The 27,239-nt window shown below is 34.7% G+C and overlaps 4 protein-coding genes across 10 annotated transcripts in view; 2 read left to right on the top strand and 2 right to left on the bottom strand.

Annotated features, from left to right (window-relative positions):
- Positions 1-19,143, top strand: part of LOC142225634 (uncharacterized) — a 39,296-nt gene extending 20,153 nt beyond the window's left edge. For 4 of the 7 annotated variants that reach the window (XM_075295444.1, XM_075295469.1, XM_075295452.1 and 1 more), the window contains exons 3-6: positions 13,398-13,517; positions 16,914-17,558; positions 18,186-18,230; positions 18,293-19,143. In XM_075295444.1, the coding sequence (XP_075151559.1) occupies positions 13,398-13,517; positions 16,914-17,558; positions 18,186-18,230; positions 18,293-18,823 (1,341 nt within the window). In that variant the 3' untranslated portion in view covers positions 18,824-19,143. Of the gene's footprint in view, positions 1-2,209; positions 2,736-12,802; positions 12,980-13,085; positions 13,113-13,397; positions 13,518-16,913; positions 17,559-18,185; positions 18,231-18,292 lie in introns of those variants that run through there. The other 3 variants (XM_075295476.1, XM_075295438.1, XM_075295482.1) reach the window with 3 other exon arrangements.
- A 5-nt stretch (positions 19,144-19,148) lies between these two features.
- Positions 19,149-22,091, bottom strand: Hpr1 (THO complex 1-like protein Hpr1). The gene is made up of 5 exons (XM_075295430.1): positions 21,918-22,091; positions 21,175-21,843; positions 20,361-20,665; positions 20,006-20,299; positions 19,149-19,934 (listed from the first exon to the last, which is right to left on the bottom strand). The coding sequence occupies exons 1-5, from the start codon at positions 21,960-21,962 to the stop codon at positions 19,181-19,183; spliced, it is 2,067 nt and encodes a 688-aa protein (XP_075151545.1). The 5' UTR covers positions 21,963-22,091; the 3' UTR covers positions 19,149-19,180.
- A 2,240-nt stretch (positions 22,092-24,331) lies between these two features.
- LOC142225591 (integrator complex subunit 15) lies at positions 24,332-25,587 on the top strand. Its single transcript, XM_075295388.1, has 2 exons — positions 24,332-24,515; positions 24,572-25,587. The coding sequence occupies exons 1-2, from the start codon at positions 24,437-24,439 to the stop codon at positions 25,573-25,575; spliced, it is 1,083 nt and encodes a 360-aa protein (XP_075151503.1). The 5' UTR covers positions 24,332-24,436; the 3' UTR covers positions 25,576-25,587.
- Positions 25,588-26,164: 577 nt separating this feature from the next.
- Positions 26,165-27,239, bottom strand: LOC142225597 (ribosomal RNA-processing protein 7 homolog A). The gene is made up of 2 exons (XM_075295401.1): positions 27,106-27,239; positions 26,165-27,042 (listed from the first exon to the last, which is right to left on the bottom strand). The coding sequence occupies exons 1-2, from the start codon at positions 27,128-27,130 to the stop codon at positions 26,270-26,272; spliced, it is 798 nt and encodes a 265-aa protein (XP_075151516.1). The 5' UTR covers positions 27,131-27,239; the 3' UTR covers positions 26,165-26,269.

The raw sequence follows: 27,239 nt of genomic DNA, 5'->3' as shown, positions 1-27,239 counted from the left end.
TTTTGAAAAAATTTTCTATAGAAATAAAATTTTGACAAAATTTTCTATAGAAATAAACTTTTTACAAAATTTTCTATAGAAATAAAATTTTGAAAAAATTTTCTATAGAAATAAAATTTTGACAAAAATTTCTGTAGAAATAACATTTTGACGGAATTTTCTATAGAAATAACATTTTGACAAAATTTTCTATAGAAATAAAGTTTTGACAAAATTTTCTATAGAAATAAACTTTTGACAAAAATTTCTGTAGAAATAACATTTTGACACAATTTTCTATAGAAATAAACTTTTGACAAAATTTTCTATAGAAATAAATTTTTGACAAAATTTTCTATAGAAATAAACTTTTTACAAAAATTTCTATAGAAATAAACTTTTTACAAAATTTTCTATAGAAATAAAATGTGAACAAAATTTTCTATAGAAATAAACTTTTGACAAAATTTTCTATAGAAATAAAATTTTGACAAAATTTTCTATAGAAATAAATTTTTAACAAAATTTTCTATAGAAATAAAGTTTTGACAAAATTTTCTATAGAAATAAACTTTTGTCAAAAATTTCTGTAGAAATAACATTTTGACAGAATTTTCTATAGAAATAAACTTTTGACAAAATTTTCTATATAAATAAAATTTTAACAAAATTTTCTATAGAAATATTTTTTTTATTGTTGGTTTTGTTGTTTTGATCTCAACTTTAAAACCATTGTGTTAACTAAACTACAAGAGTAACCAACAGAGGAAAAGAATGTTTGTCAAATTTATTTGGGCAAAGCCCTATAGACTGCAAGATGGTTGGATGGACGCACGTTTCGGAATTACCACATTCCTCATCAGAATCCTCTACTTGCATCAAAACTATCAACCAATTATCGGAACAAATTCTGGAAGTTCACCAAACCCAAAGTGAACAACACTTGAACCTTCCGAAAAAAGGTTTATGATAGACGGCTTTTGGCGAAATAAATCTTTGTACAAACATTTCTCTTTTCTTTTGCCAATTTCCAATCATCGATTTCAGTGCAGTTGGCTGGGTTTATTTCGAGGGTGCTTCTTCTTACTTCATTCGTTTTGTTTTGTTATTGTTGGTTTGTACTTCAATCATATTTATTGTTTTGATCTCAGCTTAAAACCATTGCATTGACTAAACTACAAGAGTAACTTAACCAACAGAGGAAAAGAATATTTGTCAAATTTTGATAAAATGTCTTATATAAATAAAAATTTGACAAAATTTTCTATAGAAATAAAATTTTGGCAAAATTTTCTATAGAATTTTGACAAAATTTTCCTAGAAATAAAATTTTGACAAAATTTTCATAGGGATAAAATTTTGACAGAATTTTATATGGAGATAAAATTTTGACAAAATGTTCTATAGAAATAAAATTTTGACAAAATTTTCTATAGACATTTTGACAAAATTTTTTATAGAAATAAAATTTTGGTAAAATTTTCTATAGAAATAAAGTTTTGACAAAATTTTCTATAGAAATAAAATTTTGAATTTTCTATAGAGAAAAGATTTTCTATAGAGATAAAATTTTGACAAAATGTTCTATAGAAATAAAATTTTGACAAAATTTTCTATAGAAATAAAATTTTGAAAAAAAAAATCTATAAAGATAAAATTTTTAACAAAATTTTCTATAGGGATAATATGATCATATCGGTGTTTGTAGCACAGTTTAGTTAAAAATGTCTAAACATAACTTTCCTTGTGTTTTAACTTTTTTCGGAGTAAATTTATCCAATGTAGTTACTATGGCCATTATTTCGGTTTTAACTGAACTTAAGAAAAATACATGTTTCGTTACACTGTGCTTGTTTTGCGTCTAGGTCGTCTGGTGATTTTCTTGTAGTTATGTTTGCTGTGGTTGTTGCCGTTGTTACAATGCCGGCAGGGGGTATTTGTTCCAACCACAACCATGACAACGAGGTTTTCCTTCATTGCAATCCTTAAGCTATTAAAGGATTCAAAACAACAACAATAATAACAACGAGCAAATTCGATAAGTTCAATACAAGAAATTGGTTTCCAAACACAACAAAGCCCAAAGCCAAGGAACAGAAGAAGTCCTTTTTCCAATACCAATTAAAGGTTTTCAATTTGACTTTTGGCTTTCTTTACAAACGGTTCGATTTTCAAAGGTCGCAAAACGAACGCAATATTCTCGACCCCAACCCCAGGGATCCTGGTCCTGGTTCGATTATTTAAAACGATTAAATTGCAAAAAAGAACAAAGTTCTTAGGAAACCTAGGAAATTTATCATTCTCAAGGATAACAAAAAGTTTCGAGGATAAAAAGTGAAATGTGTTTAACAAAGTTCACATATGAGTATTGTGTATAAGTGCTGTAGAACTCATCACCCAAGGTTTACACCAAAGTAGAAAATCGTATAGTGAGAGTATTGGGGCATTTAAGAAACTTCTTCTCATAACAGCTATCGAATGTTTAAAATATATGTTAAAAATATAAGCTTGACAAATTAAAAAACAAAAATAATTTTAAGTGTATCCACAGAAAGAAAAATGTCATTAACATGGGGTCAAAAACCAAAGTAGTGTTGATCGTAGTGACTAAAACCATATATAAAAATTCAAATTAGCTATAGAATCATAATTCAGAGAGTATAATAAAGTCATTAAATTGTTGTTCTATTGTGGAAACTTCAACTTCAACTAAAGGATATATTCTTCAACACCCAATATCCATGTATGGAAGACATGTAAGTTGGCTGTTTGTTATATTCAAATGTATTATTATGTTTGTCTATTTATTCCAAACAAATCAAATGATTAATGACTAATAAATCTATACAATAGCCTACGTAAAAAAAATATTACATTGTTAGTCTGATTGTGTATTAAAATTTCCCAGGCTACAGCCATATTGACAGGAATACAATTAATTAACGAACTCTCGGGGGAATTTCTTAACGTGTTAAAATATTTTTCTTATTTACGATTTGCCAAAAGCATAAAGCAAAGAAACATTTTTTATTGGTTGTAACTACTCAAAAAATAATATTTTCCTCCCAAACGAATTTTTGACAAACGAAGGTCGACTTGTCTCTTGAGAACAACAAGTCCATTATAATACCATGGACACTTATTCATATTATTATTATAATTTTTATTATATTATATTTTTAAAATCTGAGATAAATCAATCCATAAGCAAAGCAGTATGTTTGGAAAATATCTGAAAACCCCTCACTTATGTTAAGCGTTGATTTTTGGTTCTTCTTCAAACAATTCATCAGAAGTCACTCCCAAAGAAAAACTACTTTCTTCCAGAACGAAATTTTAGATAAACGAAATTACCTTAATCATACAGTATATTCTTTTTCATTTGCTTTTAAAGAAACTTTTGTAACCACAAAAGAAAACTTTGTTTCTCTAAAATTTTGGCCCTCAGAAAAGAAAACGCTTTTTTTTAAATATTTACTCTATGAGAGCGGTTCGTAAACTTCTTAGTCTATCAATGAAAGAGAATAGTTAGTTTTTCAAAAGTATTTTTATTTTTCAATATAATTTCCTGAAACTTCAATACACTTAGTCCAACGCTTTTCTAGCAATTCCATCCCTTGATTAAAATAGTTTTCCTCAAGGTCTTCAAAATAGTGGTTTACAACTGTAATTGCATCTTCATTTGAGGTAAAACGCTTGCCAGCAAGGATTTTTTTTAGATTTGGGAACAAGTAAAAGTCACTGTCGTCGATCATTTAATACCATATCATGCACTTTGGCTACAATTTCTGTTGTTGTTGCTGTTTTTGGACGCCCACTACGTGGTTCATCTTCAATGCTTGTACGACCACGTTTAAATTCAGCACCCCAATGTTTTACTGTTGCATCACCTAACACATATCATTATGAATTTCTTAACCCGATATTTTATGTAAATATTTACTGACAGCACGCATTTCTAATTTTTCCATTGTAAAAAAATTGCTCATACATCTTTTTTGAACACCTGTTTCTATATGAAGGAGTTGCCAGATCGAAACAAAATTTAACATGTGTTCATAACAGAGATGGAAGTTTCCAAAACACTTAACTTTTTTCTGTTTACACCGCACTTTTTTTGCTAGGCTAAGAAGTTCCCGAACTGCCCTCGTAGTCGCTTCACAAACTATCAAAATCACTCTTTTTAACCATCGTGATGTCAAACTATTTTTTACCATTTGTTGGTCTATTTCATCCCATCATAATTGACGATTGTTTTAGTGACACTATGGTAAAGGGTGATACGGTCAAAATTTGGTCAATATAAACTTGACGTATTTCTTTCAATTTTGCATTTAAAAAACCTGAACACCCCTCATTTTGAAGGTGTGTATGTGTAGAATGTTTCTCCTATTTTGATTTTGGAATTCACTCTTCAGTTGTCAAAATGCCGTCCAAGCAAGAAGAGCAGCGTATCAACATTTTGCTCGCGAATCGAGAAAATACGAGCTACTCGCACGCAAAGCTGGCAAAATCGCTAAAAGTTGCCAAATCAACCGTTACAAATGTAATTAAAGTGTTTGGGGAACGTTTGTCGACAGCCAGGAAGTCTGGATTGGGGGGAAATCGAAAACTGGAAGCCGCTGAGACGACAAAGAGAGTTGCCCGTAGTTTCAAGCGAAACCCTAACCTCTCTCTCCGAGATGCCGCAAATAAGCTGGGTGTATCGTCTACAACCGTGCATCGAGCCAAAAAACGAGCCGGACTATCGACTTACAAGAAGGTAGTGACTCCAAATCGCGAAGATAAACAAAATACGACGGCCAAAGCGCGATCCCGGAGGCTGTACACGACGATGCTGACGAAGTTTGACTGCGTGGTAATGGACGACGAAACCTACAAGCAGCTTCCGGGACAGGAGTTTTATACGGCAAAAGGGGAAAAGTAGCAGATATTTTCAAGCACATAAAACTGTCAAAGTTCGCAAAGAAATATCTGGTTTGGCTTGAAAAGCAGCATTTTCATAGCTTCCGGGACTGTCAACCAAGAAATTTACGTGAAAGAGTGTTTGAATAAACGTCTGCTTCCTTTCCTGAAGAAACACCGTTGTTCCGTACTGTTTTGGCCGGATTTGTCATCTTGCCATTACGGTAAAAAGGCCATGGAGTGGTACGCCGCCAACAACGTGCAGGTGGTTCCCAAGGACAAGAACCCTCCCAACACGCCAGAGCTCCGCCCAATTGAGAAATACTGGGCTATTGTCAAGCGGAACCTAAAGAAGACCAAAAAAACTGCTAAGGACGAGCAGCAGTTCAAGGCAAACTGGCTTTCTGCGGCGAAGAAGGTGGTGCGGTGAAGGTGGCTGTACAAAATCTGACGGCAGGTGTCAAGCGTGAGGCCCGGCAATTCGGATTTGGAAAAGCGAAAGCCTAACCGAATATTTTTCCTGAATTTTATACTAATTGAACTTGAAAAAGAAATTTAATAAATAAACGATTTCACCGATTTACACGCGTTTTCCCTTGACCAAATTTTGACCGTATCACCCTTTATCGATGGGTACACTGAAAAAAGAGTTTTCTTTTCTAAGGAACGAAAGTTTAGACAAACGAAGTTTTCTTTTGATGCAAAACAATTACTTTATATCTAACTTAATCAAATTTGAGACAATTAATGCAAAGCTTGTCATAAATTCGGGTTTATTTGTTTTAACAAAGGGAAAATTTTCGTTTCTTTGGGTGTATGAACTAAAATTTTCAAATGGTTAATTCCATATTGTACGTATTGCCCTTACGTAATATTAGGTCTGATTGCTTGCTTGTCCAGTAAAAACTAGCAAGAGAGTAAGAATGGGCGCTATTTATGTTGTTTACAACAACTTAAAAGTTTTATCTCAGCCAAAAAATGGAATTAAATCGTAAACATTTTCGTGCGATTATGTTGTACAACTCAACGACAGTGTATCCATGAACTTAATTCAATTTTTGGCGATGAATCTCCGTCAAGGACCAGTGTTTATCGATGCTATGGAAAATTTAGCCGAGGTGTTACTTCACTCCAAGCCGAATTTCCTGAAACAACTGCATTTTTGAACACTCATCGTTGGATGGGTTATTCGCTGACTCGTATGTATACTTGTACGTAATAAATAAAATCATAGGTCAATGTTTATCGAAACCTGAAGAATGTTTTGAAGATACCTCAATTAATGGGGAATTTTTTTCAAAAACAATAAAGCTATTTTCGAGAATAAATATTTCTTTTTGTTCTTTTAATTGAGGCAACCCTCAATTCCGACATAACGCATAAATAACGCAATGACATAAATTCATTAATACCACTTTGATATTTAAACATTTTTACAACGAATAAAAAGATAACGAATAAATTCGATTTAGTTTTTATTTGGAATAACAAATAATTTTTTTATTCGTTTATTTGTGAAAACAAATAACTTCAATTTATTTGTTATCTTTTTATTTGTTATTCGAAAGTTTCAAATAAAATTTCAAATAATATACGTATGTGAAAAAAAAAAAATTTTCTCAAAAATGTATTAAAAAACAAAGTCAAAATGTAAATCTATTTTAAAACGAAGTTAATTTAACGCATTTTGCTCATGTTAGATTTTAACACAACACGCTTTGCAAATAATTCGTCCGATAGTCTATGTGATCGTGGTAAATTAACCATAGTAGCGTAAGAAAATAAACGCTATACAGGAGCAGATGAAGGTAACGGCGTGTTAAATTTTATAAAAGTTTCTTTGACAGCTGTATATTTCGACAGACATTCCATTGTTGTATCCTTATCTGCTAGAAAATTGAGTACACGTAGGCCTCGCTTTGCGTCGTTTCGTTTTGCGTTGTTTCGAAGTTGCGTCGCTGCTGAATTAGTACTAGTTTTCACTTTGCGTCGTTAGATTTTCGAAGTTGCGTTGTTATCGTAGTTATCTGTCTCCAATCTTTGCATGATTTGCCATAGAAACTCATAATTCACTTTGCTTCGTTTCAGTTTGCGTCTTGTTTTTTTGGAACGTATCTGCGACGCGAAGCGAGGTCTAGGTGTACATGAAAAATAAGTTATGAAAAATTATAGTTTATACTAGTTAGCACGTTTTACCTCGAGGTCAGCATTAGGAGGTGATAATATGTCTGTAGTACTTGATAAGAAATCAAAAAAGTTGTATTTATTGTCAAGAGGCTTGTCTTCTTCTACGCTTTCTCTATTTTCCACCGATGCATTTATGGAGTTGTACAAACAAACTTGCTCTCTTTAAGTTTTAGCTTAGTTTCCACCACATGGCTCTGATTTTTTTTATCTATTTCACGGCGCCTTGAAATTATTTGTCCTGAGGTACATCCTTCACATATTTTTTTTGAAGTATTGATTTTCTACTACTCGAGGCACCAATGAATCAATTACAAATTTTGTAACCACTTCGTTCAATTCGAAGAGACTCAGATGCTTCCCTTGTTTGTCTCTTGCACACTTGTTTCTCATTACCTCCTTCGCTTGAGAACGTTTTAGGCGTTTATAAAGGGTGATTTGTTAAGAGCTTGATAACTTTTTAAAAAAAAAAACGCATAAAATTTGCAAAATCTCATCGGTTCTTTATTTGAAACGTTAGATTGGTCCATGACATTTACTTTTTGAAGATAATTTCATTTAAATGTTGACCGCGGCTGCGTCTTAGGTGGTCCATTCGGAAAGTCCAATTTTGGGCAACTTTTTCGAGCATTTCGGCCGGAATAGCCCGAATTTCTTCGGAAATGTTGTCTTCCAAAGCTGGAATAGTTGCTGGCTTATTTCTGTAGACTTTAGACTTGACGTAGCCCCACAAAAAATAGTCTAAAGGCGTCAAATCGCATGATCTTGGTGGCCAACTTACCGGTCCATTTCTTGAGATGAATTGTTCTCCGAAGTTTTCCCTCAAAATGGCCATAGAATCGCGAGCTGTGTGGCATGTAGCGCCATCTTGTTGAAACCACATGTCAACCAAGTTCAGTTCTTCCATTTTTGGCAACAAAAAGTTTGTTAGCATCGAACGATAGCGATCGCCATTCACCGTAACGTTGCGTCCAACAGCATCTTTGAAAAAATACGGTCCAATGATTCCACCAGCGTACAAACCACACCAAACAGTGCATTTTTCGGGATGCATGGGCAGTTCTTGAACGGCTTCTGGTTGCTCTTCACTCCAAATGCGGCAATTTTGCATATTTACGTAGCCATTCAACCAGAAATGAGCCTCATCGCTGAACAAAATTTGTCGATAAAAAAGCGGATTTTCTGCCAACTTTTCTAGGGCCCATTCACTGAAAATTCGACGTTGTGGCAGATCGTAAGTCTATTCATGATGAAATGTCAAAGCATACTGAGCATCTTTCTCTTTGACACCATGTCTGAAATCCCACGTGATCTGTCAAATACTAATGCATGAAAATCCTAACCTCAAAAGAATCACCCTTTAGCTCTGGTACTCTTCAAACGAATCCTTACCATGTCGCCTCTTAAGGTGAGATATGAAGTTTGATGTTGAATTTTTCTCTCCTTTTATCTTAACAAAATCAGGCTCACATTTCACGCACACAGCACTGATATTCTTTACTCCGTCTTCTAAAATTCTGTAGAATTTTCCATCAAAAATGGAAAAACCAGATTCACTTGAATCACTATTTTTGGATGTTGTACCTTCCGGTTCCATTCCTAGTTATAAAGACAATTATCGCTCCTCAAAAAAAGATTATTTTATCAGAAGAATTCAATAAATTCAATTTATTTATTTATTATTTTTTTTTTTTTGATTCATAAAAATTATTATTTGTATGACAAATAACAACTAACGAATGACGAATAATTATTTGTGACAGATAACAATTGAAATTTGATTTCAAAAAATTCCAAATGAAAAATAACGAATAAAAAATTATTTGTTATTTATTATTTGAATAAAAATTTATTGAATAACGCCCAACACTGGCATAAATAAATAATTCAGGATAAGAACGACTGCTGTAGGTTAGTTTAGGTGAAGTATAATGACGGCGCGTTATCCCATTGGTGAACTTCATTCTTATCAAAGAGGACCGCTTTCTTTCTATTTGTAACTGATGAGACTTTTTTTCTAGGGTCCCGGGTCCTAACGAAGCAGAAAACATTCAAAATCCTCCACGGTATAATAAAATGTATGATTGTTTGGCAAATCTTTTTTTCTCCATGACTTTCTCAGAAAAACCTAAAATAATCTCGAGCTTGAATTCGTCTATCACATGTTTCGATTCAGGATATCAAAATTATGCAGAAAAACTTTATTGAAACTTTAGAGCTTTGTTATACTCGAACACACTGACACACTCACTGTGGTATTCATTATTACTCTTTAAATTGTTTCCCAAAATCATGTAATATAAGGGAATAAAAAGAATTTCCTTCCTTCCTTGATTGTTGGCCAAAACTAAAGTACAATAAACCTTTGAACAACGTCATAATTACACTCCACTTTTATTAATAATCCCAACTTTTGTATTGTGCAGAAAAAAACATTGAAGCAATTGAAGTGCTTTGGTTTATGCATAATAACGTGAGGTTGTGTTTGCTTAAACTCTTGGAGAAATGATAATAATACAACAACACCAACTCATGCACTGTGAATACAAAATAACCCCACATAAGGACACATGAACTTTGGTATCGAAGAATTTTCATTTTCACGCACACATACTAACTTACAAACTCACTATAGGTTTTTTTTTGTTTTGTTAACTTCCATGTAAAAATGCATGTTTACATTTATACATATCCACATGAGTCAATCCATTAGGATATACATATACATTAGGTTGGCCGTGTATTCTAGACTTTAAATATAGAAGTTGTATATGTTGGTGCAATTGTTCACAGAAAAATAACTTAATTGTTAAACTTATGCAAAATTTAACTTATTTTCATGGGAAAAAATATTTGGTTTTAGTTTAATTTTTTTATTATTTTTATTATCTTTTATGAAATTTACCAGAGCCCAATGCAATTTTCCTTTTCCCAAGGATGTCTCATAATGTTTATTAAAAATGCAATGGCTTTATAAATATATTCAATGTAAACTAAATTAAAACTTTTCGTCATTACATTTTCCTTCCTTTAACAGCACATAGTGGAAATTTTAAAAAAATGGAGTACAATTTCTCTTCGAAGTGGTTAATTTTTTCCCATAAAACTCTTTATTTTTTTTTGTGTATTTAAAATGCAGTAAGAAAAGTTTAAAATAGGGCAGGCTGACTACATAATACCCTAAACCATTCTATAGACCAACACACATTGGTCATCACATTTCCTAAAATGCAGTTTTTTATAAATGGGAGTTATATCTTCTCCGATTTCAGGGAATATATGAAAAATACCAGAAATTGGGGCCCAAAGAAAAAATATCCCACTCAAGAACGAAATTCAAGACAAACGAATTTTTCCTCGGCAATTAAGAACAATCAAACCCGAATAAGCATTGCAACGATTGTCTCGAATCTGTTTTTTTTTGCTTTTGAATACAATTTTGTTGCGTCAAATGAAAACTTCGTTTGTCTAAATTTTCGTCCCTCTGAAAAGAAAACTTTTCTTTCAGTGTATTTGTATGTATATGCGAGCTATATCAGAAAAAAATTTCACGAAAATTTTTCCAATTAAAATTTTAATTGAGTTTTAAAAAATATTCAATTAAAAATTTAATTGATTCAACAAATTTTTTAATTGAAACAAAAATCAATCACAAAAATTAATAGTATCAATTAATTTTTTAATTGGATCAATTAATTTTTTTAATTGGATCAATTAATTTTTCAATTGACCTTCAATTAATTTTTTAATTGATACTATCATTTCTGTGATTGAAGACATTTCAATTAAAAAATTAATTGGATCAATTAATTTCGCGATTGAACCAGAAAAAATTTTTTTTGTGTGTATTATGGCGATTTCGATTGGGAAAAAGGTGCAATATTCTCCAATTTGATTGCAGGACACTGTCATAGATTTTGGATCCTGTATCCCTCACAATATTATGAATTTACAATAACTTTGGAATGACACTATCATTTGGGCGAAAATAGTATAACACGAAGGCAAAATATTTTTTTGCGAAACGCCCTATGATAGTGTCTTTTATATTTTGCAATCAATTTCGAGAATGTTGCACCTTTTTTCCTAATCGAAATCGCCGTAAGTTTATAGTTTCTGTCTGCAAATACAATGCATTGTTTACATTTTTCGATCAGAAGTCCGTAAGAAGTGTGGGTCAGAACAATTAACTTTTTGAGAGGTGTAGAATGTGGTGAGACCAATAACAAGCAAGAATACGTTCTGTTTTGATCCGATAGTGGGGGCAAAATTGGCGCAGAAGTAATTTAACATGGACTTGTTATAGGCCGCGTGTCGACCATTTTAACAGCCGTTACCTTGATAATTTGATACTTTCAAAAATTCGTAATTTTCTAGAAGTGGCTGTAGAATATTTTTAGTATACATACCCAGCAAAAAACTTTGAAAGTTCTTCCAAAGGCACAACTTTAAAAGCACTTCCCGATGTATTCCCAATGATGTTCTTTACACAGGATGTTCTTTTCATTCAATTTTTTATAACATGCTTTTTTTCATATTTTTAATGGGTAATTTTAACTTTCTTATTTCAAATTGGTTAAAAACAGTTTAAGAATTCATAAAATGATACAAATTATTTAAATTTTGTCGAAAAAATGCTAAATCCAAAATTGTGAATTTTTGAAAATATTTGAGGTCAAACGTTTCAAACAAGCGTTACAATCCATTAAAAATTATACAAATTGTTTATTTGACAAAATATCAAAGAATTTTTTAATTTACATCCAAAACATTGAATTCGGATCACACCTAAAGAAGTGATACAAATTCAGTGCACCGGCTGTTGAAATGGAGGACTTCTGTCCTATGACAAGCCTATGTTAAATTCATCGCTTCTGCGTAAATTTTGCACCACTTCCGGATCCAAAAAGAACATTTTCATTACTTTTTTGGCGACGCTTTTTTTGTTGGGTAGTTATATGGGTATGAAATTCCATTTATTGAACTAGCAAATTTTCTTTGAGGTTAACTGGCAGTTCGAGCCTAACGGAGCTACATGAAAATGGCTGTAAAATATTAATTGCACCAATTAATATTTTAATTGATTAAATTCAATCAATTTTATAATAAGAAAAATTTTTTTAATTTAATTTTTTTTTTTGTGTAATTGTAAAATAAAATGCCGCCCTAATGTCTAGACACATAGACATGTTTGTATGTAATCGTAAAATAGCGATTAACATTAAAATACTTCTAACGGTTATTAACATTTACAGTTTGCCTCCCCGTCCATTCCATTTGTTGTCTTTTGGTGTTGGGTTTTGTAGCAAGAGTGGCGGTACATGTCCTTCTATCTGACCATCACATTAACCATTGATATGTACTACAAGTGGAAGGTAAAAACAACACACGCGCCCCCATGCCAGACTCTAAAAAAATTGTGTCCTGAGGTTTATTTTTGTCTATGGCAAAAGTCATATGGCAGACACGTTTCTCTATTTTCCATTGCGAGGCAGTTATCAGTCACCAGTCTTACCTTAAGCGTCACAAAGTCCAAACGCTAAAACTCTCAACAGACTTCCGAGCAAATAGAACTCTGATTAGTTATTAAAATTTAATGAGACTCCGAGTTGTCTTGCCATTTTTGTAAAATAAATATTATTAACGAATTAGTTAAACAATTCGACACACACACTCACAACCGCAAATAAAAATCTGATCGCTATTGAGAAGAGGAGAAGTAGGAGGAGGAAAGTAATACCACATCGTTATGTACGAAGACTTCCAACTACGGCCCCGGCAGCGTCCAACAAACGATGAATTCTATAGAGAAAATGTTGTGCCCATAAAGTTAAACGAATCGTGGGCCGGTAGACGTCTCATAGAGGCGCTGAGTCACTTGCCACCACAAAGACTGAGTTCATCATTAGATGTGAGTTGATTAAGATTTTTCCATATGCGCTACCATACACACTAGCGCGGCAAATACCACTAAAATCATACAGACTTGAACGAGTCTAACGGAAATCGATATTCCAAATGTTTGTTGTAATATGAACGCTAGTGTATGCGATTCTCGACGACAATAACCCCTACATAAAGTTCTTCTATTGTAGTTTCTGGTTTTAATTGGCGCTCTTTCATTCACACAAATTGGGCGTTCAATAATTACAAGACTTGATTTAGCTTGGCGTTGGTGTCAACCACTATTGTGTGCGCCGTCTAAAGAAATTAATTTAGCGAAACTAACAAACTGTTAATTGTTTCAGTTCGAATAGGTTTTTCGTCGGTGATTGGTGTTATTCGAAAGAAATTCATTGCGGTTTTTCTCTTGTCTTTTAATCTTCCAGATGAGGTTCCAGAGAAAACAGTTATTGGAACGTGAACAGAAGAAATTGGCTTTAACAGCAGGTGACGGAATTAGTGAAACATCACCGATAGCCTCCAAAAATGCCATTGGTAATGGAAAGGTAAGTGTTATATATTCGATTCTTTTCTATAAGTTGAATTAAAATATTAAGGACCAACTCAAATTCAACAGCGTGAAATCTTATTTGGGAATGAGAAAACAAAATTTTCTTGAGTTGATAATATAATAAAATAGAAAGTCAATAATAACTAAGTGAATATATCAAACCGAAATTGTAACGGACATTATGCAAAGTCGATCGAATCTCTCGGGCTGTAAATTCATTAAACATTTTTCGTGGTGATATGATCTTTTACAATGAGGAGCCCCATGTTCTTGTTTACGATTTCGCAAAACGTAAAATTAAATTAAAAACAAGTACCTAATATAATTCGAAATTTTAAGTCCCTATTCTATGAGACGAGATATTATTATTAATTAATGGGAATAATAATTGAAAGAAAAACATGGAATTATTTACGAACTTTTGCTTTTCGTTCTAGTAACGAGTGTTTCTTCTTTAATAAGCCTCAAGCAACTTTGATTGCCTTCATATAAAACAGTTGGTGATGTTCGACTGATTTGTATGATATTTCGAGCTTCGGATAGGGAAATAAACTCAGCTTCATTGTTGATGACATATGTGATCGATTAAATATCTACTTACTGATCTTAACAGTTATTTCAGAAATTTGAAGATATCCGCCACCTCAGCCACACTATACGCTGCATGGACGGCATAAAGTGTGATACGGTCAAAATTTGGTCAATATAAACTTGACGTATTTCTTTCAATTTTGCATTTAAAAAACCTGAACACCCCTCATTTTGAAGGTGTGTGTGTGTAGAATGTTGCTCCTATTTTGATTCACTCTTCAGTTGTCAAAATGCCGTCCAAGCAAGTGAGCAGCGTATCAAAATTTTGCTCGCGCATCGCGAAAATCCGAGCTACTCGCACGCAAAGCTGGCAAAATTGCTAAAAGTTGCCAAATCAACCGTTACAAATGTAATTAAAGTGTTTGGGGATCGTTTGTCGACAGCCAGGAAGTCTGGATCGGGGGGAAATCGAAAACCGGAAGCCACTGAGACGACAAAGAGAGTTGCCGATAGTTTCAAGCGAAACCTTAACCTCATTCTCCGAGATGCCGCAAATAAGCTGGGTGTATCGTTTACAACCGTGCATCGAGCCAAAAAACGAGCCGGACTATCGACTTACAAGAAGGTAGTGACTCCAAATCGTGATGATAAACAATATACGACGGCCAAAGCGCGATCCCGGAGGCTGTACACGACGATGCTGACGAAGTTTGACTGCGTGGTAATGGACGACGAAACCTACGTCAAAGCCGACTACAAGCAGCTTCCGGGACAGGAGTTTTATACGGCAAAAGGAAGGAGAAAGGTAGCAGATATTTTCAAGCACATAAAACTGTCAAAGTTCGCAAAGAAATATCTGGTTTGGCAAGCCATATGTACCTGTGGCTTGAAAAGAAGCATTTTCATAGCTTCCGGGACTGTCAACCAAGAAATTTACGTGAAAGAGTGTTTGAATAAACGTCTGCTGCCTTTCCTGAAGAAACACGATTGTTCCGTACTGTTTTGGCCGGATTTGGCATCTTGCCATTACCTAAAGAAGACCAAAAAAACTGCTAAGGACGAACAGCAGTTCAATGCAAACTGGCTTTCTGCAGCGAAGAAGGTGGACAAGTTGGCTGTATAAAATCTGTGGCAGGTATCAAGCGTGAGACCCGGCAATTCGGATTTGGAAAAGCGAAAACCTAACTGAATATTTTTCCTGAATTTTATACTAATTGAACTTGAAAAAGAAATTTAATTTGATTTTTTAAATAAGCGATTTCACCGATTTACACGCGTTTTCCCTTGACCAAATTTTGACCGTATCACCCTTTAAGTACGCAAGCAATTGGCCTATAAATTTTATACTATACAGAGCCTATATTATACGATATGATATGATAATATACAGACCTGTCCGAACGCTGCCCTTAGAACTGCGGTAGGATGTCTCCGCAGTACGCCTCTGAATCACCTTTATTATCCAAGATCATCCCTGTGCGAAGACACAATTGCATATTTTCAAAGCAGTATCGCCATACAAATTACTAGATTGTGGATAGGCAACCATCAGGAATGTTAGCATTGATCTTTATCTTCTAGAGCGTGAGATCCAGCATTGCAAAAAAGAGCCTCTATAGGAGGTAGCATACCGGACGATGATAAGCTACAGGGTTAATCCTGTTCTCGGAGCACCGCAGGAAAGAAACCTCTCGTGGCAAACCAGGTTAGTTTTGGTCAACTAAGATCATGCAAGCGCAGCCGCCACAATTCCTACCTGTCAGCAATTAATAGCTACTGTAGTTAACGTGTGTCCCATCTGCAACCAAAGGCCATATGACACGCGTCACCTTTTGGCTTGTCCAGCTAAACCTACCCGACTCACCACCATATCACTCTGGACACATCCCATCCTAGTCGCAGATTTTCTTGATGTGGATAGTAGCTGATGTACCAAAGCATAGAACAAAAAAATGGATGAAATCACAAAAAGCTCTTACAGAACAACTCAGCATTTTTAGAGAAGAGATGCATGTTTGTTTTCTGCATGCCCAGATTATTGAACCACCATTTGGAGCACGTATCCGAAATTTAACTTCCTATCAACCTTGTCCTCAGCCCAATTCGCATATCCAGTCAATGTATTATCCCCAGAATTGTTGTTGCTTCGCTTTAGAAAGGGGGTTAATTGTGCGCCTTAAGATACATCAGGAACCACTTCAACTCTACTCAATCTTCCTTAGTAGGACAGTTCACTTTTCTTTCTATAGAAACACTCGCAGCAATGATAAGCATTGAATAAACACTGAGATATAAAACGACCCCGTCAATTGTTGTTATTTGGTGTTGTCCACAAAAAGATTACACTCCAATTTCCCGTAACCGGAATCTAAAGGAAATTTCGATTATTTTGCCTTTTCCATTTCGTATTCTTTAAGCATAACAGAAATGTATTTTCGTTGGCTTTTGCATTTCGAATTCCTGTCTTTAAAAACGTCGAGACCCAAATAGTAGTTTGCATCTCCAAGATTACTTATTCCACCTGGTTGGAAATTAATGCCAAGTCACACAGTAATCGGCGCGAAATTCGTCTGATAACATAAACTACAATGTAAATTATTTATTTCCATTTACTTAAGCAATTTAAATCCTTTACTATTTTAAGAGAAGCCTTCTGTTTCCTTTACATTAAAACTTCTTTGTTGCCGTTTTGTGAATCTCGTGAGAATTCCTTTTGGAATGTTTGTTGGAAAAGATTTGGAAATAATAATGATATATTGCAATAACTAACGATTAGTACAGATTTCTACTCGACATAAATATATATTTTTAAAAATCTATTGTTTTGAAAAAACAAAAAATCATTTAAAATTTTTTTCAGGTTCGCCAAATGTTTGAACAGCGTCGTGGCGTTGGCATTGATCGTAGTCACCCGTTAAAACCTATTGCCTCTACTACGTCCACCATGACTAGAACTACAACGCAACAGAATGGATCGGTGAAACGTTTTCCTGGAGGAACAAACACCATGACCACATCCCGGCGAACAGTTATTAACACAAAACAAACTTCGACGACCATGAAAAATTCCCATTCACATCCAAATACATTTTCATCGAACGGTAACTTATTCGGTGAAGATTTGGATGAGGTTGATAATTTAGAGAGTGAAACATTCCCCAAAGAATTTTCATCACTAAGTTTGGATAATACACGAGTCATGGGTCCAATTGTAAGTGATAATAACAATAATAGCAGAAGTACGAATGGCATACGTAAAGATATTATGGACACAACGATAACAATGGGTAAAAAATCGCCAACCTCTACGAATGGTATTCGACTCAATCCAGTGATAACAAAAAAATCGCCAAGTATCACAGCGCCCAGAACGACAGCTCAACCGAGAACACCAAGTAGTGCGAGTCGAACATCAACGATGTCACGAACGTCAACCATAACAAATGGATCAACAAAATCGCCGTCAAAAACAACTGCGAGCCCTTCGTCAACAAAGAATCCTAAGGTAAGAAAAAATATACGTAGTCATACAACTCAACAAAAAATTCTGGCAGACAAAGCAGTGAGATATTCTAAAACTTCAAATAAATCTACTGAAGAAAGGAAAATTGGTGATAGTTGTTAAAATTGTAAAGTTTGTTTCCTTTTTTACCACCATAGAATGGTGATAGGGGTAAAATAAGTTTGTCGTTCGTTTTGTAACATATCTAAATATCCATTTCCGACAAGGAATTTCCAAATCTAGAGGTATTTTAGGTTCACAAATAGATGTTCCGAATACCTGGTTGTAGGTTTTTTTTTCAACAAATCCTACGTCTTTCTTTGAGACATTAAAACCAACAGCCTTTGTTATTTTATTTATTCATTACAAATTCAAGCCAAAAGACCAAGCATGACTGCGTCTTTTCAGTTTAAACAATATTCTCTGCTGTGTCTATCAACAAATTTATTTTAGTGTGTAAACAAATATATATTTGATATCAAATATTTGTGAATTTACAATACACTCGTACGAAAAAAACTGAAGTGTTTGCAAACATGTTGAGCAAAATATTTGTGGGTTTTATAATTTTTAAGAATTTTGAAAAATTGGCTACGTAAAATAATAATAAAAACTTTCTTTTTTTTCTAGACCACTACAAAAGCCGTTAATGGAAAACCAGCCACATTTGTTATGGTTAGTAAAATACTGCTACCCCTAAGAAAATCTCTAATTTCCTATCCTCACTCCAATTTTAGGCTGTAAAACCTCCTCCTCGTATAAAAACTCCACCACCTGGAATGGCAACTTGCCACTATTGTCAGAGGAACTTTAACGAAGATCGCTTACAGAAACATGAAGATGTGTGCGGTAAAATGACAACGAAAAAACGTAAAATATTCGATGCATCCAAACACAGAGTCAAAGGTACTGAGGCGGAAAAATATGTGGCCAAGAAGGGTAAAACTTCTACAGCTCCTAAAGTATCACCAGCTATTGCTGCTGTCAAACCTACCCAAACGACGGATTCTTCTAAGAAAAGTAATTGGCGAAAAAAACACGAAGAATTCATAAATGCCATACGTGAAGCAAAAAAGGTGCAGGCATATTTGGCCAAAGGTGGAAAATTGAGTGATCTGCCACCACCCCCTCCATCGGAGAATCCCGATTACATTCAATGCCCACATTGCAATCGCCGTTTCAACGAATCTGCTGCAGAACGCCATATACCCAAATGTGCTAATATGCAACACAATAAACCCAAACCCGTGCAGAAGAAACGCTTCTGAACTATGAATAGATCATTGTTCTATTCTAAATGTGGATATAAATGCCACATTTAGTTTTTGTTTACATGTTTTACGTTCAAGAAGAATATTGTATAGAAAATTCATATTTTTTACTAATCATTTACACTAACTAAGCGCTATGCATAAAAAAGAAAAACTAAATTTTTACAAAAACAAAATGCGTTCTACATACTATACTCTGTACATGTGATAAATTATTTGTGAACCCATTATATTTGTTTAGTTTATAGATGCTCGAATGAAACACAATAACGAGTTGACCATTTAATAATAATAAAAAAAGAAAATATGAACAACAACGGTCTGTAGATGATTTCTTTTTTGTTTATTTTAATTTCATTCTACTTTCTCTTCGTCATCCACATCACCTTGAGTATATTTTGATGCACGATCTATAATGGCCTTGACAGCTTTGGCAGCTGTATTGATTTCTAGACCCTCCATGGTGTAGGCCAAATTATCTAAACTGGCATCATCATCATCGGCAAACCAATTGACCAGCATTGCAACGCATCCACCTTCTCGATCTACACCTTCAGTTTCGAAATAAAGCAACTCATCGGCAGTATAGCCCAATTTCTTACCCAATTTTTTCCAATCGTCTCCAATTAGGGGAGCCAATTCTTCTATTTGTTCTTTGGATGCTGTAAGCGGCTTCGAATGGGTGTTGTTATCCTCTTCGGCTTTATCCAAATCGTTTGTTTCTTCTTCGCCTTCAAGAACCCCTTCGTCGTTACCTTCGGTTTCAGTTTCCTGCAAAGTTTCCACTGTTTCTCCAGACGGCACTGCTGCAGATGTACCATTGGATATTGCAGCTGCTTGTTTGGCAGCATCAATGCGTTCTTTATTTAAACGTTTGCGTACGGCTTCTAAGTAGTCAGACGTTTTACATGATGGCGAATTAATGTATGTAAAGAAATGAGGTGATTGGCGGGCGAGTAGGCGTAATGCACGCCATTCAAATGATGTATCATTTTTATCACGAGAACTTTCCAAATAGGTTTCAACTTGAGGTAAAAAGTTACGCTCTTCGCTTTTACATGCTTGTAAATTATCTGGACAATAGTTCCAGAGACGTGTAAGAACATCGCTAAAAGTGAACAAAGGGAGGGAGAGAGAGAGAATTAAATTGTTGCCACTTTGATTCTACTTTACACTTACTTTCCCAAAAAGAATTTTCCTTGCCTATTTGCATCTTTTAGACACTCTCCTAATGTTTTGCGTTCCCGTTTGGCTGGGGGAGGTTTATCATCAGATGTACCCTCTTCGGGTTTCTTAAACTCTTTGCATCCATCATTTTTCCAATTGTTCCACATTTCTTCACGCAGTAACATATGTCTAACAGTACGGGAATACCGTTTTCCATTTGGTGGGGTCTCTTCAAGCAATTGGTACACTTTTGTTTCAGTCTCTTTGATGAAATCCGATTGGGCCTGTGTCAAGGTATTCGATTCCCTATTTAAAAAAAAAGAGAATTTCATTATATTTAATTACTTAATAGAAATCCATTACTTACGCTTTAAATTTTACCGTCAATTGCAAATATTGAAAGAGTATAAGAAATTGCACCAGTACCGCTCGTCGAAAATTTGCATCTGATAATTGTAAAGCCAATAGCTTAGGGTTTGTTAGAAATTTAGCAAAGAAATGGTCGACTTTCTGTACAGATTGATCAATTTCCATTTTCAAATCCATGGCATAACACATATCCACATCCATTTTTTCGTTGATATCATCATTGTTATCTTCCTGCTGTGCAGAAGCTGATCTCAGATCTTCCAGTTTAAAACTGGCAAATGATTCCAAAACAGTTGTCGCATGCTGAAAATTGAAAATTTGTATGGAAATATATGGAGATATTAACAAATCAGCATTTTGCATATCGAATTATAGGGGTATTCACAAAAACTGGATATATTTAATATACAATTATTAACGGAAATAATACTAAATAAGCTTATAGCTCCGTTCCGAACCAATGTCCATTCCAATTACAGCATGTGCTTCTTCTACACAAAACTTTTAAACATCTGCAAAAAATCGACTCTTACTACCCTAACGACAAATCATCAAAAAGAATATCACAGCCAAAGTCAAAAACTTTCCATTGTAATGGACGTAAGGCGAGTTTTCAATTTTAAACAAATTAGGTCGTGTAAGCACATTATCTCAACTACTCGATTAGCCAAATCAATGTTTAATATTTTGGGAAGCAATGCAAAATGTGATCCGACATTGTATCCGTTGACTCATTTCCAGACATAGTATCAAAAGCCAATTATTGACGGTAACAATTTCTCTGAATTCCATGATACTTGCTATTTACTTACGATTTGAAACATTTTCCATGATGCTTTGCTGTAACACTGATTTGGATTGCGAAAGAAATCTTGCAAGGACCAAAATTTACAATATAAATTGTAATCGATCTTTATGGGTATGTCTTCTATATCCTCCAATGTGTCATCCAAATCTTTGCCGTCCACTCCATAATCTGTGACATTTTCCAAATTAAATTCCGATACTATATTCAAACCAGACCTCTCAGAGAAGGGGAAAAACTTGGAGAGGAAAAGTAAAATGCGACCACAGAACACAGTATTTTGGGCGCGACTAAGTCTTCTCAACAAATCGTTGCACATTCTTAGAATGTTATTTTTGCAGGAGGAAAAGAATATCTCCTCCTTCCACACTTCCACCATTTCCTCAACATAGTTGAATATTTTTTCACATTTGTCCAATGTAACCGTTTCAAATATATCTCCCAAGAGGACCACGGGTATGGTAACGGAGACTATTTCTTCTCGCACCGCTTCTACAGATAGCTTCACCAATTTGCCTATCAAATCGACATCACCACTTAGCTTGAACAACAGTATTTCCCGGAATGCTTGATCCATCGGAGATTTCTTGTCATGATCAGAGTTGTTGTTATAGCTGTCATAGGATTTCCTCAATATTTGGACATCGTTCTTCTCAAAAGCATCTTTTAGAGATTTCTGGATAAGGTAGATAGGAGGAATGAATGTACAAATAAACTGCATTTTAATATACATATACACAATGTACATACGGAAAAAGCTGCATGGAGTCCCGTAAAATCTGTGCACTTGCTCATTTTAACTCCAAAGGCCGCTTGCCGGTAAATTCCCAATTGATATTTCCACTAAAATTTGTTGATATTTCGGAATCGACAATGTTTACCGACAGTGTTGTCGTACAACGGATATTTCCATATGTTGGGTATTGTTTGACCAACATTGGGGTTGTCATGGTGGGCTAATGATGTGAACAGTTATCGAAGATACTCAACATTTATCGATATTTGTTACGGGCTTGCCAAGCTGTTTTTATAGAGAAGATAGACGATGAAATGATAGAGGCATCACTGAAAGACACGATACCATATAAGGCGCTTTATGCGCTTTACAGAATATCAGTTATTCCGGACGACAGTGCTCGTGTCGAACATATCCCATATATTGTGCACATTATAAGTTAAGTCCGAAGGCATAATCGATACTGCTGCATGTTTATGGGATCGATAACACATTTACCGATTATTTAGTCATCGCCAACATGTCGTATCGATCCGACACAAACACCGACATTCCGTCCGGAATAACTGATAGTGTGTAAAGCGCATTATGCGCTTTACAGATGATCAGTTATTCCGGACGACAGTGCTCGTGTCGAATATATCCCATATATGCTGCATGTTTATGGGATCGATAACACATTTACCGATTATTTAGTCATCGCCGACAAGTCGTATCGATCCGACACACTGTACGATTCTTTACAAACACCGACATTCCGTCCGGTATAACTGATAGTCTGTAAAGCGCATAAATTGTAAATTAGCATTATTTTTCTGTATGTCGAACGAGCTCATCGATCGGCTAAAATGCATAGAAACAACAGATTTTTGGTTATAAGTTCAGCTGGTTGTTTCCATTTCAGTCGATCGATCGCAATTTGAAAAGTTTTCATATCAATAATACCCTGATTTATTATATTATTGTATTTGTTTCCGTATTTCATTGTAGGATTAATGACTAAAAAATTTAAAATTACGTAATTTTTGAAATACGGAAATGACATTAGAATATTATTATGAAGAAGAGAATTTGGAATGAACCAAGTTTATTTTGTATAATGTTTGAATAGGTCTTTCATAAATCAACAAAAGCTTGTAATCAATCAGTCAATCAATTCAATCCACATCCCTGCCAGCATTTCAAAGTTCCATTTCCTCCTCATCGCCACCACAGACTCGTAAATGTCACTACAACAATCGCCAACTGTGATGGGGGAAGCATATCAAACAATAAAAAATGCACATGAAAATATTTTGCCATCAGAGAGCCATTTTATATTTTGCGCAAGCGCAACTAGTTTCTTATAATTTATTTAAATAAAATTGATAATGAAGTGCTGGAAACATAGTTATTTCGCTTAAAGTTGTGAACGGTATATTGGCAAAAATTTGTTTACTTTCCAAATGGAATAAAGTGATAGTTTTTCAGATATTTTTCCAGACACGCTGCCTCTATTCAGAATAAAAACACTGGCTGATAGACGCTGCAACATGTAACTTTCTACTTGTAACTCAACATTATTCTTTTATTAATGCAAACAATTATATTAAAGTTGATGTGATAGTCGTATAAATGTTATATTTATAAGAATTTATAAATGTTTAATCAAATTAATAAACATCTAAACAATCGTGTTTTACTTGATCACAATTATTCTTTTACTATCTTAAAATTCACTTTTTCTGATTGTTTGAAGGGGCTCTTATTGGCGTCGTTCTAAATTTATTAAAAAAGGCACCTAATAATTCCACTCGTGCGTTCCTTTTTTGTAGTAACTTGGCGTGGTACAGTTTCTCAATAGTGACGGCGCTTTTCCGACGAGTTTTGGATGTCGTATACAATTGTTTTCGACGTGGTGGGGATTCTCAGAAGCGCCGTCAAATTCAAAAAATGTTGGCATGGATAGAGCCACAATTTACAAAGTCAATTTATAGTGTTTTCTTTTCTCAATAAAAGTGTTTTTTCTTCATTTTGTCTGCAACCTAAAAAAATGCTATCATTTCAGTGGGCAGGAAAGAATTCAAAGGAAGAAACAGGGCAGTCGCAGCACTCACGTTTGTCGGCAGTGCTGAACATGCTCGCAATTTGCGTCTATGCGTGTCATTATTTTTTTCTCAAAATAATTCGAAGCCTTTTCGCACTTTTGCGGGTTTTCTGGAAAAGAACCAAAAAAGTACCTTTTTCTGGCAAAATGCAACAAATTGCGCATTTTTTACAAGAAAAGAAAACACCTTAAGGTATTTCGTATCATTCCCATGGGAAAAGTCTGGATGTCTCTTTTGCGAATTGTTACTGAATAATCTTCGGGGCAAAAAAACGCAAACAGGCCTAATATTTCTGCCTGCTTTGATTCTTTGAATCTGGCAACTACTGAATTGACTGTCAGCTGTCATACGATAAATAGTTTTGCTTATTTTTTCGTTATTTAGTTGCGGTTCCAATTTTTTTAATATTAAAGCTATTCTCAAAAAGTTTTTTTTGTGTTCCAAAGATGAGTCAATCTGATATTAAGCATGCCTTAAGGAAATTGGAATTTCCCGCATGTGTCAAAGAAGCTCTTCCACGTATAGGTGATTTCAATACTTCATTCAACAACAATTTATAATTTATACAAATTTCTTTGTAGAAAATCTAATAATTGGAAGAGGCAAGCAGAATTTCACCATGGTACTCATCTCAGAATTTGTGTTCTTGGAAAAGAATAAAGACGTGGACGTAAGACGAGGACAGTCTCCCCAGAATTATCCAAATATGCAAATGAATAAAATACAGGAGTTTCAATTGATTCTTGTACTTATCGAATACTTTTCACAGCCTGGTCCTGATTCCACACGAAATGCTGTATTTTTGTCATTATTCGGTAGTAATCTGACACCACAACGTTCCAAGATTTTGTGTAAACTTATTAGCACCTCGGTGTCGGGTTCTGTAGCTCCACTTCTATCATCTGCCGGAACCTGGATGCAACAAGTAGGCTGTACAACTCCGCCGAGTTTAGAGGTGGCGCAGAGTTTAGTGAGCGATTTCATAATTTTTTCACGAAAAACTTCAGAACAGTTGAAACAATTGCCACTGGTTGCCCCACACTTCGCAGCGAATTTGATGACAGCTGTTGCCGAATTATATTTAAATGATCAGCGAGGACCCCTAATACCTCCTCCCGATGCCTTGTTGGATGTATTCTGTGAATGGGTTACAGAAAATCCGTCATTATGTTTAGCATCTCAACAACCCTTGGCTTTGCCAGCAGGAGCCATTGTAATGCCGGTAGTGACACCCCTGGCAGGTCTCATTCGATGGTCTGTACTGTCTCCCATTGTTTCGAATCGTGTATCCTACAGCACATTGCATTTATCCTTACTACAAACTTTGCTGGAAGTCGTGAACAATGGGCCGCCAAGTGCATTAAATGCTCAACATTTAGCCATGCTTTGTGTACGATTAGTTATGGAAAATGGTGATGCGAATGATGCTAATTTCCAAAAGAGTATGGAACGACTTGCACAAGCAGTACAGGTTGGTCTTTCATCGAACTGTATCTACGGCAATATTCCGCAGTTACTATGTGCAATGGAAAAGTTGCCACCTCATCCTTTAATGAAAATTGTAATAGCAGCAAATAAAACATAGTAATTTTTAAAATGTTTAGTTCATTTTTGCAAAGAACAGCAATGAATATGGGATTTTGTTACACTTACATGTGCTCTATTCAAGTCTTCACTTAAAATAGATTCCTATTCCGCACTAGGTTTAGAGCCTACACCGGGGTTCATTTGAAAAGAAAAATCATCAGAATAGGAAGTATTTACTTCGAGGTTAATTTGGTTGTTAAAGTACAAAAATAAGTGAATAAAAACAATAATTTGTAAGAATTGGTTTTTAAACTTTTTTTGTCGAGAGGCCTATTTTTGTTTTTATAGATCTTCAATGAAATCCAACGAAGGTAGAGGAACGTTGTAATATTTTAGTTATCGCACGTGGTCTTATAGCACCACAACTAACCTTGCCTCATCTGAGGAGACATTCGTGTTAATGTTCTATATGGGATCTTTCTTCAATTTAGTTTCATTGGAATCATTAGAAATCTTCCTCATAACCATTCTCCACACAAGGTTTATTTTATATTCCGTTAACACAGACATCATAGGTTACCCTAGTCCTTAAATTACACGTACTTTCAATTTATGTGGAAAGTATGTTACGGAATTTAAACATATAATTTGTTAAGAAAATTTTATTCTGTCGTAAAACCATACTTTGTCGATGTGCAAAAAGTCTATTACGAATACATTTCAATTAAACTTAAACTGCCTTTGTACTAGATTTAAAACGGTCTAAATCTTCTTGTTTGTTTTAAAGTCTCTATTTTTTTCTTGTCCTCTTCGAATTTCTTGCGGAGCTCCACAATGTTTTTCATTTTTGATTCCCTTATTTGGAATGTGTAGAAATTTGTAAGCTCTTTCTTTTTTCTACCTCTTTCCATTTTCTCTTCCAATTTGCCAATGTTTGATTCCGTCTGTTCGAAACCAGAATTGTTGCCCTGTTTACCCACTGTTACCCAACCGTCAGCATCGGCTTCTGTAGTTTTAGCTGCTTCAGCAGCTTCTTTCTCCCTCTCATCATAAGCAGCCATGTATTCGTCAATATATGTCTGTGTTTTCTCCATATCTAGGATTTTGTCCGTATACTGGCTATGCCATAATTGCATGCCGGTTACAACATAGGACTCTTTGGATGTGGGACTAAATAAATCAACACTTTTAACTTCCAAGGCTCTGCTTACACTGTTGGTAGTTTTAAATACAACATAGGCTACCTTAAAAGTGAATGGGGCTTCTATATTGCTAAATTCTGTAACTTTTTCTTGCCATTTTTGATCCTCGTCGCGACCAGCTTTTTGGGCAAATGTTACAGATACTACTGGTCCGATTTGTTTGAAGAAGGTTTCCAAACTATTTTCGGTAACGTAAGGGGGTACATTTAACAAGAAAAGTGTTCTTCCCTTTGGTTTGTTGGGATCCATAAGGCGTATAAAATGTTCTTTCATGTAAATACTGTGACAATGCTCGGAATCTGGCGAAACCCTTAATGGGACCACTGCAACAGAAATATGTAGACAATGAAGATAATTCTTTGGGGGTATTAATTTGCAAGTCTTACCTTTGTAGCCTTCAATTTCGGGCATTTCAAGTGGGATTTGTATATCGATTGATTCTCAAAATTAAAGGAAATATTCCGCACGTGTTTTGTTTTTGTTTACATTTGATTTTGAGAAACACAGGGTGACATCAAAA

The sequence above is a fragment of the Haematobia irritans genome, chromosome 1, assembly GCF_050003625.1.
Source record: "Haematobia irritans isolate KBUSLIRL chromosome 1, ASM5000362v1, whole genome shotgun sequence".
In the NCBI taxonomy this organism is placed as follows: domain Eukaryota; kingdom Metazoa; phylum Arthropoda; class Insecta; order Diptera; family Muscidae; genus Haematobia; species Haematobia irritans.
The sequence above is the reverse complement of the archived record's forward strand: the minus strand, read 5'-3'. Positions and strand labels throughout refer to the sequence as shown.